Source organism: Cyprinodon tularosa, unplaced genomic scaffold, assembly GCF_016077235.1.
Source record: "Cyprinodon tularosa strain WSP-4 unplaced genomic scaffold, ASM1607723v1 ctg136, whole genome shotgun sequence".
Taxonomy (NCBI): Eukaryota; Metazoa; Chordata; class Actinopteri; order Cyprinodontiformes; family Cyprinodontidae; genus Cyprinodon; species Cyprinodon tularosa.
The window spans coordinates 420,073-432,560 of NW_024038178.1; the positions used below are offsets into that span (position 1 = coordinate 420,073).

The window sequence follows — 12,488 nt, forward strand, 5'->3', positions numbered from 1 at the left end:
TGCACCAGTGCACAAAGCAAGGTCCATAAAGACATGGATGACAGAGTCTGGTGTGGATGAACTTGACTGGCCTGCACAGAGTCCTGACCTCAACCCGATAGAACACCTTTGGGATGAATTAGAGCGGAGACTGAGAGCCAGGCCTTCTCGTCCAACATCAGTGTGCGACCTCACAAATGCGCTTCTGGAAGAATGGTCAAAAATTCCCATAAACACACTCCTAAACCTTGTGGACAGCCTTCCCAGAAGAGTTGAAGCTGTTCTAGCTGCAAAGGGTGGACCGACGTCATATTGAACCCTATGGATTAGGAACGGGATGTCACTTAAGCTCATATGTGAGTCAAGGCAGGTGAGCAAATACTTTTGGCAATATAGTGTATATATATATATATATATATATATATATATATATATATATATATATATATATATATATATATATATATATATATATAAGTTTATATATATATATAAGTTTATATATATATATATATATATATACCTATATATATAGATCTATGCATCTATCTATCTATCTATCTATCTATCTATCTATCTATCTATCTATCTATATATATATATATATATATATATATATATATATATATATATATATATATATATATATATATATATATATATATATATATATATATCTCAATAGATTTATATTTATATTTATATTTATATACATATATTCAGGTTGTCTGATATAAAATTTTCTGTTTTTCAGAATTAAAAGCAAAACCAGAATAAATTAGTAAACTAGATATACAGTGATAAAACTTCTGAAAGATTTTTAAAATTTGTTTTTAAATAGATCAGCTATTGAAAAAAACTAAAAGACATTTTGATCTCAATAAACAAATTTGAAAAAACAATGAAACATGTAAGGATTTAAAGTCATAAGGATTTTAAGTTGGAACAAAAAACAACAACAATTATTCAATAAATATTCATCAGGATAGAATTCCTCTACAGGCCACAATAGGCAAAAATAAAACAAATAAATGCACTGATTAAAAGAGTTATCACTTGGATCACTAAATGCATCTTTAACTATAAGTAAAAAAAGGAAATTAGACCAACTTAAAAGAAAGAAATATTAAGCTCAGTATTAGGATCCAAAATTAAGGGTCTTGTTTTGGTGGAATTTGTTAAATAAATCATCAGTATTAGCCTCTCTTTTCCTGTACAAATAATAAATAAAGTATTATTCCCTTATATGGTGTATGCATGTTGTGACCACCCCATGAATAAAAAACACAGACGGGTCACTTGGATCCATTAACTCAGTGGTTATTATCTTATTTCCTAGAATGACCTGCCTCATTACAACAGCAGACGTTCTCTAATCGGCATCGCTCATGATGAGCACAGTGCCTCCTTGAATCAGACAGTGATTGGGTCACAGGTGCGATGCTTCGGTTAAAATCTTCATACATGTATTGTGAACGAGAGCTAAAAGGTAAATAGCTTTTTTTCTGCTGTTAAGCTTCCTGGAACGCTGTTTATTATCGGAAAGCCAACCAACTACCACCTGACGGGCCCGCTGCCACGGCTGCCTTCCTATGAGAGCGTACGGAAGAAGGACCGTCAAAGGCAGGTCCACAGCATGATAGCTCAACGCTTTGGCCTCAGAGGCTTCCATGAGGAGGTACAAAACTATGAAATCCACCAGTTCACCCCCAGTAAACAATCACTTTATTAAGCAGAAGGCTTGCAAATACCTTTTTGCGAGCTATTATATGGCTCTAAACCATGGAAACCAGAAAATAAAGACTAACAATAAAACCGATCCTCAAGAAAAGGTGAACTCAGAGTTCAGTCACTATCACACACAACAGAAAAAATTATGACGAACCATTTTGCTCCAATAAATGGCATGGATAATTAAAATTAGTGGAACTAAATCAAAGACCATCGATTACTAACTGACACTCTAATCATCTCTGATGGGATCTTGTGTCTGTGCTCCTCTGTGTATAATGGTGGGTGTGAAATAGGAATTAAAGCATTAAAGGATTTTCCAAATGGCTGTCATCACCGTCGGGTCAGTCGGGTCAGTCAGGTCTTGTTAAAATCTTCATAATTTTGTATAAGCAGACTAACCCAGCACCATTTGATCTTCTATCAGTGGATCAGACTAGTGCCAGTGATTTAATGCTGGATATTTTCATTTACTACCCAAGTATGGCCCTTATCCATCCCTTCATACCCACAATATGGGATCACAAACACATCACTAACATCAAACCATTGCAGTCTGCTTTCTATATGGATATGGGCATATCCCCTTCATAGGATCAGATTATAATCTGGGTGAGGCAAACTGGAAGATTTGCTTTAGATATGTGCAAATCTGCAAGAATTGCCATCAAATTTGTATGCCAGAAATCTTAGGAAGGTTTCTTATGGACCTTGATGAATAGATGCAAGGATTGGTTCAGTCATTTCAGAAGGTAAGCCTAGCATTAGCATTGTGTATCTAATAAAGTGGCCAGTAATTAATTAATAATCTCTGTATTTGCTTTTTTTTAATGAGAAGATACCTCTTAATGCCTAAACTATTAGTCTAAACTAACTTTGCATCAAATCCTTTGTAAAAATGAATCTTACAGTCAAAGATCAGCTCTGTGGGTTGGCAAACACAAATATGTTTTGTCTTACTTCATTCTAGCCACCACCAACGTATGAGGAAACGTTTTACTCCACCGTGCAAGCACCTCCGGCCAATGTTCCAGGTGTGGACATTCACCGGCCCACACATCCCTACAACGAGTCCCCACTCTCACGTGAAGAAACACTTGCCTCAGCTGCACACAATTCCATGTGCAGGTCTTCAAGTTTCAGGATCCTGTCTCCCTGATGGGTAAAACACCCCTGCAAGACATTTCCGCTGTTGAAGGCACCTCAATGACACAAGGGAAGATTATCTGCCAAATGGGACACCTTTGAGTTAGAGAAGCTGATAAATCTGTTTCATCTCTGGGAATTTGCAGGATCATGACTCAAACTCAAGCTTTTCCACTCCTCCAACCTGAGAATGACACCCCACTGCACTTATTAGAATATACATATTTGGTTTCCTGTAGCTTCTGATTAAATATCCACATCTTCTGTGTTTCTTCTGAATCTAATGAATAAAAAAAACATTTTTTTTTACATATTCTTTAATTAAAGCCGTTTTTTTTCATAGAGGTTGAAAATAATTTGTAACAGGTACCAGTCAGTAGAAGGCTGCCAGAAACAGCAAACCAGTTAGATAAAATTGAGAAGCCACAAATCATATTGTCCCATTCACATCATTTATAACTTGGCAACAGAATGTGGTTTGGTCTCATGAAACCAAACCTGGACTTTTGGACCATGATTACAGACCTCAATGTTGATTAACAAACAAATGTCCAAATATGGATGTAATCGTGGTAGAATCACGATCTGTTTGCATCAAAACATTCTAAATACTGGTCGGTTTTCACGCACAAAACAAGAAGAAGGGTTATATATCCCGGTAATATAGACAAATTAATATGAGATTACCATCATCATAGGAACGGCCAAGCTCCAGTCCTGAACTAAAACAGAATAAAAATCTGTGAGCTCATCTAAAGAGCACGCTGGTCCATAAAAGTCTTAGCGATCTGATCAAACTTGATCACAGCGGAGAAAAATATGCCAAAAGTAAAAGAATTACAGAAAAAGAAAAATGGTATTCTAAAACCTGTTAAGTGATCTTTGAAGTAATTATTTTATTTATTAATATTGCTGCTCAAATATTTTCAATATTCAGTCCTGTACTAAATCCCAACTGATTTTAGATTAATTTGCTTATTGCCTTCCCAAGTGGGTTCTGGTAGTTTGACACAAAGCCCACCTGCATGAGTGGATTTTCTCCAAACACTCCGGCTTCCTTCCACAGTCTAAAAAAAATTACAGTTTATTAACTAATTAGCGTCTCTAAATTGCCTTTAAGTGTGACTGTTTGTGAACATGGTTGTATGTCTCTACACAGTAAGTTTTGCAGTGTTAAAGTAACACTTTAAGAGTGCGTTTGGTCTCACTCTGAATTAGTGTTAAATTAGAACTCTACGTAGTGTATATCTTACTCCAGTTGTTGTTGTAATGACTCTAAAAGAGTCAATGTACTTTGACACTACATATTTAACTCTGTGGAATTTACTGTGTACCCTGTGACAGACTGGCAGTCTGTCCAATATGTACCCCGCCTTCTGCACATAGAGCCCTGGAGACACTGTAGGCAGTAGCCCCACATCGGATCTTGATGGATGAATCAAATATTACCTTTAGACTCTGCAATGTCTGGCACTTAAAACATTAAGTTCAACCAAGTGTTACTTGAACACATACAAAGTTAAATATAACTGTTTCCGATAAACATTTGGTCCCACTCCAAATCAGTTTAACTTTACTCTATAGCCAGTGGCAGATTTTTAGAGTTAATTTTACTCATATTAGTGTCAAAATCAAGAAGAACTCTCAGAAGCTGTCGGGTAATTGACATCATATAGAGTAAAGGTTACACTGCATGGCTGTCAAATATCTCAAGGATTATTAACTCTTTAGCAGATTTACACTCAGTATAGTATAAATACTCCATGTAGAGTTAAATAGGTGAACTCTAAATTTTTAAAGGTGATGATAAATAAAGAGATTTCGCTTCCCATTCAAAATATAAGAATTAGCGTTGAGTTTGAAGCTTTATATAGGAGCCCAAAAACTTGTTTTGGCTTAGAAAACATGCAAATTGAACCAGAGGAATGAGTCCCCCCCCTTAGGAATGAGGAGTCGTTTTGGGTTCTTTGTTAGCCTGAAACACCCAATACTGGTCTGTGCCTCTAAAAGGGGGGTTGTTGGGGCAGAGAAGCGAAACATCTCCAAACTTGGAAACAAAGTCCAGTAGGTGTTTTTTTCTACTTTTTTGGAATAAATATGACCTGGATGACTGAGAATCTTCACCAGCATGCTAAATAAAGGCATTTCTATGTTTTCTGTTGTAGATACTCCTTTAAAGCTACAGTGTGTAATTTTCAGCGACATCCAACGTCCAGACTGCAGACCGCAGCAACATGAACATCTCCCCCCCACCGCTTCTCCCCCCAACAGTACGGAGAGCGTTACGGGACAAAATGTCTTCCATGACGTCCGCATCACCTACCTTCTCAAGTGATGAGGTTTGTTTACATAGATAATTTTACTTACTTGTGGTAACTGCAGGGACATGCCTACGGACCGGGAGAGGACATGCTGTGGCCAGGATCCAGCTCACTGTGCGTAATGGGCGATCTCGCAATCGCTAGTTTGTTGGCTCTGCGCTGCCGTAGCGCAGAGATGTCTGCCTCCATGGCTGCGAGACCCGCTCCTATGTAATTATAAATAACGAATTCTAAGGCAATGCAAATATTAAGGTTAAGAGGCTGAGCTCGTAGATGATGATAAATAACATAGTTATGTATAATATATTACATTTCTGACTGTATATCCCTGTAATTATTACACACTGTAGCTTTAAGTATGAAAGGTGGGTTTCTGAATTAAACAGCTTGTCCATTAGAAGATGTTAAGGTTTGAAAGTCCAACTATTTTCTTGCCATAAACTCTGTCGATATTAGCTGGTGACCTGGTCTTTCTGTGCTGCAGAAGGAAAAGCCAGTCTGGTGAGTTGGTGTTTGCTGAAACTGTTAAGAGGGAAAGTGAGGAAGTTACTTTTTAACTGGGGTCAAACATTCACCACAGGAATGAAGGTACAGCCAGCCAGCTGCAATGGGATACATTCCAGCTTCTCACTTTCATAAATTAAAACCACAACTTCCTATATATCTTTTTTTCAGTTTTAGGATAAGGAAAGGTAAAGCACTTCATAGTTAAAATGCTTGATTTTTTTTTTTAAGATAAGGTCTGAAAAATGTGCCATGTTTACTCAAGTGTCCTCACTGATTAGAAGCAAATTTTACTGCATTTAAACCTGTGGGTTTTTAAGGATACATCTGTACCAGCTTTCTACATACATCATTTACAACTTCCTCTTTTTCTTAAGTACCGTAAGATTAGTCACACCGGATGGATATTGCCAGTAAAAAGCCGTTTTCAAGCTTTGCCACAGATCCTTCATTAGGTCCCTAATCACATACAAAAATATATTTACATAAATTATTTAGCAGGTTTACTAGTTTTCCCCATTTCTAGCCAATCGGTGGAACTGAGCTTTACAAGATATTAAGTGAGTTTAACAACTTAAGTTTGCTTTAACCTGAAGAATGTGGAACCTAATCATTTGTGTTTGTCTCCCCAAGCCAATAATGTTGACTTTTGTATTCGTAATAAAAACAGCCGAGGTTGTTTTACACGGAACTGTAAATGCAGATAAGCTAAATCACTAGAATCTTAAACTATTGAAAGCAATGAGCCTGAAAATCTAGAATAAATGGAAAGAGGCTCAGTTAACCAGAAAATCAGAGTAGGCTCCAATGTAGAAATATTTCTGACCTAAAATGACCCAAAAACAAATTTGACCCAACATGGGTGCTACTCCTCACATCAATCATTCCCTTCTTCTCCAGGATAGCATTCCACCTCCCTGCTTTACACCAAGTGTCACCAACACACTCCCTCTGCATACCACCGAGCTCACAGATAACTGCAGCTCTTTATCTCCAGTTCTCTGTGAAAAAAAAAAACATTTGGAGAAGAGAAACCGCCAGGTCAATGAGTCTTTACTGTTTTCAGCCAGTTTCTCTAGAAAGATTTGTTAAAAGTCAGAAAAAGTTTAAAAAACATGCTTAATAAGCCATATTTAAAAAAATGGGATGTGCCACCTACTGGCTAAAGTAGGTATTCACCTTTTCTAGCAACAGTAAAAGTGTGGATTTTGCCCTCCACACCTTCTAACTTCACCCCTCTAGAGAAAGAGATGCATTTAAGACTAACTAAACAGATAACTCATCCTGGCTTGATTTGAAATGGAATTAAGTAGATTCTACATATTACCAGTCCTTTCATGGTCCAAATTCTCTTTACATGGGGAAAAAAAACAAAACAAACCACCATTGCAATATATTTGTTTATTGTGCAGCTACTCGTTTAAAAACAGTGACTGTGCGACACCTGGTGGTTAAATGAGGGAATGACTAGTTCCTCTCTTCTATACAAGTTTGCCTTAAAGGGAAAAAAAAACAAAACAAAAAACTTGATTTTTACTCCAAATAGGAGCAAATGCAGCGACTCAAATGTACTCACCACAGCCACCCAAAAGGAAACCCACTCAAGGCCAAAAGTTTTACATAGAATATTTTATTACCACTAATCCAAGGCTCAGAAATGACCTTAACATGGAGAGAAATCTGAATTAAATGCCACATCTCTCTAATCTGTCTCATCTGCAATTATTCTGGAGCTGTAATAAATACGCTGCTGACAGAAAAACCTCTTTTTCAATGAGAATCAGCTCTGAATACAACAGTATGTGTTTAAAAGTTAGTTCTTCAGGGAGGTTTGTTCTTTCTGTTCAGTTCCAGAGGGAGTCAGAGCGGGACGGTCAGTATAAGCAGAAACAGACAGCCAATCAGAGTCTATCCAGTCCATTGACTTCCTGTTATTGTTCTGTGAATGAGTCGTCACTGAGCTCACACTCTTCAGACCAGGTCCACCAGTTTAAATTTCCCCTCCTGTTTCACTGGCAGCACGTTGATGAAGGTCTTGTAGAGCACGGCTCCTTTGGGCAGCTTGGTGATGACTCTGGTGACCTCAGCGGTTCGGGGAGGGGGGATGTAGACCTCTTTGGTGAACCTGACCAAGCCATCCTCCAGTGCAAATATGGTATTGTTGGTTCCCATGCCAACCTGCAAGACAGAGAGATTAGAAACCTTGTTACACTCCCTATGATACAGTTTTTTTTTAATGGGAAAAAAAAAGTTTGGTATTATAATTGCTCGTTTTAAACTCTAATGGTGCATTCACACAGGAAGTGGTGACAACGGCGAATGCCGTGGATTCAAAAGAACTCCTTATATAAACCGCTTGAGAAGGGCGGTGAAGCGGCGAACTCCATGCGGTGACAACCTCACTACCACTAGATAGAGCTGAGGTGTTGTCAAACAGCAGCGCCGCATATAGAGAGGAGTGGTGATTGATGAAGTTGAAACAAGCTGAATGTTTCTTTGAAATCACGGCAGCCAATCAGGGACTGGTTGTAGGTGAAGCTTTTTCAATTAAAATGGGATACAGAGATAAACAATATTAATAAAAGCATAAATAAACAATGTGCTCAAGGGGTTTTTAGGTGTTTTTAAAAAATAAAGCTGCTTTACTTTAGTCCTTGAAGGACTGCTAATCGTCCTCACTTCCCCCATCACTCACTGCCCAGCATTGGTGCTTTCTGAGGGGTTAAATTTACAATGAAGTCACGAATCAGACAAAATCAGAGCTACGTCGGGATAAAACCAAACTGGACTCTTTGTTTCAGAGCTTTTCCGGCTTATAAAAAAGAATGATGGTCTCCCAAGGTGATTCAAAACTTGTTCATAGAAAACAATTTAGCATTAGTCCATGATGTTAAGTATCACCTGTGCTTTTATTATGAAATGCCAATAAACACTGAGACCTTGACAGGAAATTACACAGATTTGCCAAGGGTGAGAGTAGGTCCAAAGAAGGGGGTTTGGGAGGCTGGTGATCATTACAGCCTGTTGTTAAAGATAGGCTATGTGTCTGCACCTTGAAGCTCTATCTCTCTGGTTCTTTTTCCTGAAAAGAACTCGGCACAAACTCTTATACTACTAACTTATATGTATTATATAACCAGGAGACATGACAACACTCAGATCGGAGAAATTGCTTAGAGTTTACAGAAGGCAGCTGCTCACCTCTGGGCTCACTTCTCAGGAAGTTGCTCCGATTAACAGTTAAAAAGGCATTTTATACATCTCCAGTCTGACATCATATTTTATATCATACACATTAGCAGATGATTAGACATCCATGGCTCCAGCCTTATCAAAATATTACATTCCCTCTTAGCTGAAGGACAATGAGATTCCATTCCCAAATCTTTGCCACATACAGAATGAAGATTATAACTGGATATCCAGACACAGAAACGTCCTAATTAGATAAACTATTGTGGAAAACATCAGTTCTGATATTAGTAGGCAGCCAAGGTCTAATAAACTCACACATCATCAATGATAATTATCCTAACACACTAAATAAGGATCAGGAACCAGTGAAGTGCTACCGACTACTACAGGGGTGCTCAAGTCCAGTATCAAGAGCTACTATCCTGCAACCTTTTGATGCACCCCATTTTTAACACACCTGAATCAAATGAGCGGCTCGTTACCACGCCTTTGCTGAGCTGAATGATGGGATTGAGCTTTTCGATTCAGGTGCGTTAGAGAAGAGATGCATCTAAGAGTTACAGGAAAGTAGCTGTTAAGGACTGGACTTGGGGCACCCCTGGTCTACTAGGATGGCGACATCATTGGTCCATATTAAAAATAATTATATTTTTTATGCAGTCCAGAGTGTAAACTGAGCATCTGAAATCCTCATCTGAACTACCTGCAGAGCTCCTGGATATCCCTGCGTTTACTGGCTGCTGTGTGAACGCACCATAAGAACAGCATTTAAGGAATGCTAAAAACATTTAACACACATCAACAGATATTTAATCAAACCAATCAGGACGGCTCTTTGTTTTCCTCTGAAACTGGTTTAGTATTAAACTTTCCTCCCTGCAAATAAAAACCTAAAAAGGGTAACTCACATGTGCTCCGGGGTGATACCTCATCTTCCTCTGTGTTGCAAGGATGTTCCCAGCATGGACAAACTCACCTTATGAGCAAAAGAGGAAAATATTTAGCACAAAGAAGAGGGGGTGCATTTCAAAAGCAGCTTTCAGAACCTCAAGAGCTGCTGATAGTAAAAGTTGATAATAGCAAATATAAAGTGTAAAACCAGCAGCGATATTCAGAGCATACGTGTGGAACAGTCAGATCCTGTGACTTATGCCATCAGGAAAATAAAACTACTGAGAAACACAGATGATGGAAACATTTGAAAACATGTCCATCTGATTACATTTGTTGTTTCTCATCATGACAGAATGTTGCATAGATGTGACTCAAAAATAAACAAAACTATTTATCCCTCATCAGAAACCAATAGACTCTAAAATCAAGGACCTTAGCAGGAACACTGCTCTCCCAAGGAATTAAGGCATGGCATCTCACTCTCTCTCTCACACACACACTTTTTATAAAAGTATTTTTTTTTTTAATAAAGCATTTTAAATGTCACGATAATCACATTTAATGAATTTTAATGCCAACTAAGGCCTTAATATAAAAGACAATAATTCAATGATTTTTAATGACCCGCAGAAACCCTGAATATACCTCCCTACCCCTGTTACAGTGTGCCAAGGACTTAAAAAAAACAAATACAATGTGCAAATATTGTACATTGCATTTGTACAATATGTATACTGTTGCCCGTGTATACTGGAAACACGGGTAACTTGCAGGCTCACCTACAGAGGCACCACACTGTCAAGCTAGCAGCACCAAAGACACAACAGCAACCTGTAGACCCGAAGCAAATGACCTCAGACAGCACCACTTTTATGGGTTTTTATCTACCTCGACCAGTGCCATCGGGATTACCGACTCACTGGTGCGTTTTATCTGCCTAGATTTGCGTCCTTACTGCTTGGATGAAAATAGAGGCTTATCGGTGCATGGTAAATACACTGGAGCCATTACCTCATCCCAGCCTCTCGCCAAGAAGTACAAAGAAGTCAAAGAACGTGTCAAAACTTCTCTAAGTTCAGCTGCAAGAGTGGCCCTTACGTGCGATGGTTGGACGTCTCGAGCCACAGAATCATGTGACAATAACGTCATTTCATTACCAAGGTCTGGGAGCTAAAACTGTTTGTTTTACAAACAAGAGCCATGAATGAGAGCCATACGGGAACAAACGGCGCTGGATCTGTGGGGCATAGCATCCAAAGACACAGATAATGCAGCTAACATGACCATCACAGCTGTGCTAACTGATACATTACATTTCAATTGCTTAGCCCATACCCTTAACCTTTTTTTTTTTCTTCCTGATTACAACATCAGTGTAAAAAAATATTGTAAATAAATATAATATTTGGCTGATTTTGTTGAGTGAATGACAGAATTAATTTGTAAGTAACAAATGTCGATATTGGAGTCAAATCCAATAAAGCTAAGCTACATCGAGAATCGTACCGTGAGCTATGCATCGAGAATCGTATCGTATCGGCTCATTCCAGATGATACCTAGCCCTGGTATCAAAACAGTATTAATACAGTTTGCTAACGCTTCATGACGCCTCATGAACCCATCACTACTTATTAATCTACGGGTGAGTAAAATCAAGCATATCTGAAAAGGTTATGTTGACTTAAAATAAGGTAATGAATCAAAAACCACTCATGTTTAGGTGTGTTTCGACTCAGTAAAAAAATCTACATGTGGACGAAAAAGGAACCTTCAAAAGGGCCAAATCTTACCGTCCAATTTCTTAAAACCAAACCTCCGACCAGGACTCTTCCCTCCGAGGTTTTTGCTGCTGCCTCCGGCCTTCTTAGAAGCAAACCTCAAAGAGTCCAGCAGACAGTTCTGACTGGAAACCAGCACACCTGAAACGAGCAAAGCAGGGATGCTTCAGTGAGTTTTTATAAACTAATTTCACTGTCTGTGCAGCTAGCTAGCTAGCAAGTTAGTTAGGTCAGCTTCCAGTAAGAAAGCCTGCTATAACGGTCACCTTTACACCACACCAGACACGCATTTTTATTTTAAATTAAGCCCTTTTCCTACCTGCTCTGGACTTGAGCATCAAGGACGCGAACGCCGCCATTTTGAACGTCACCAATACGCAATATCCTAGACGTCATATCCGGATCCTTCTGCTGTGTTCAGCGTGGGAAATACGAGTTTCAAAATAAAATTAAATAATCTCACCTATATTGTCTATTAACTCCCATTATCACGTATCTACGGAAGTAGGATGGAGTATTAGGAATACATTTTGCTGCTTATATTCTATAAACTTGATGATTATATTATATAAACATGATAACTTTAGTTATTTCGGATTGTAAACACATTAAATAGTTTCAGATCAATCACTTATTTTTATATTAGTATAATTAATAGATTAGGATATCAACAAAGTCAGGATAGTACCATCAGAGAACTGGAAGAGATGTCTCACTGTACCATGCAGAAGAATGGTGGCCTGTGTAAGGTTGCGGCCACCCCCAAAATATTGGTTGGATGCAGATTCTATGCAGAAGACAGCAGATATCATAATAATTCATATTCAATTCAATTCAGTTTATTTCTATAGCACCAATTCACAACAAATGTCATCTCAAGGCCTTTTCGATTTTACCAGATCACACAGTCAAATTGATTCAATGTTTTCTATCTAAGGA

The 12,488-nt window shown here is 38.2% G+C and overlaps 1 protein-coding gene across 1 annotated transcript; it reads right to left on the reverse strand.

Moving 5' to 3' along the window:
* Positions 1 to 7,295: 7,295 nt before the first annotated feature.
* On the reverse strand, positions 7,296 to 11,966 carry mrpl27 (mitochondrial ribosomal protein L27). The gene is made up of 4 exons (XM_038277944.1): positions 11,869 to 11,966; positions 11,562 to 11,690; positions 9,785 to 9,852; positions 7,296 to 7,859 (listed from the first exon to the last, which is right to left on the reverse strand). Exons 1-4 carry the CDS (start codon positions 11,906 to 11,908, stop codon positions 7,653 to 7,655), a joined length of 444 nt encoding a protein of 147 aa, XP_038133872.1. The 5' UTR covers positions 11,909 to 11,966; the 3' UTR covers positions 7,296 to 7,652.
* Positions 11,967 to 12,488: the final 522 nt, after the last annotated feature.

Bases quoted from the DNA above. Each gene is read 5' to 3' on its own strand.
- mrpl27 (XM_038277944.1), bottom strand. From the start codon at position 11,908: ATGGCGGCGTTCGCGTCCTTGATGCTCAAGTCCAGAGCAG. The intron at 11,691-11,868 runs GTAGGAAAAGGG...TGCTCGTTTCAG, and splicing joins GATGCTCAAGTCCAGAGCAG to GTGTGCTGGTTTCCAGTCAG. The intron at 9,853-11,561 runs GTAAGATTTGGC...TTTGCTCATAAG, and splicing joins TGGTTTTAAGAAATTGGACG to GTGAGTTTGTCCATGCTGGG.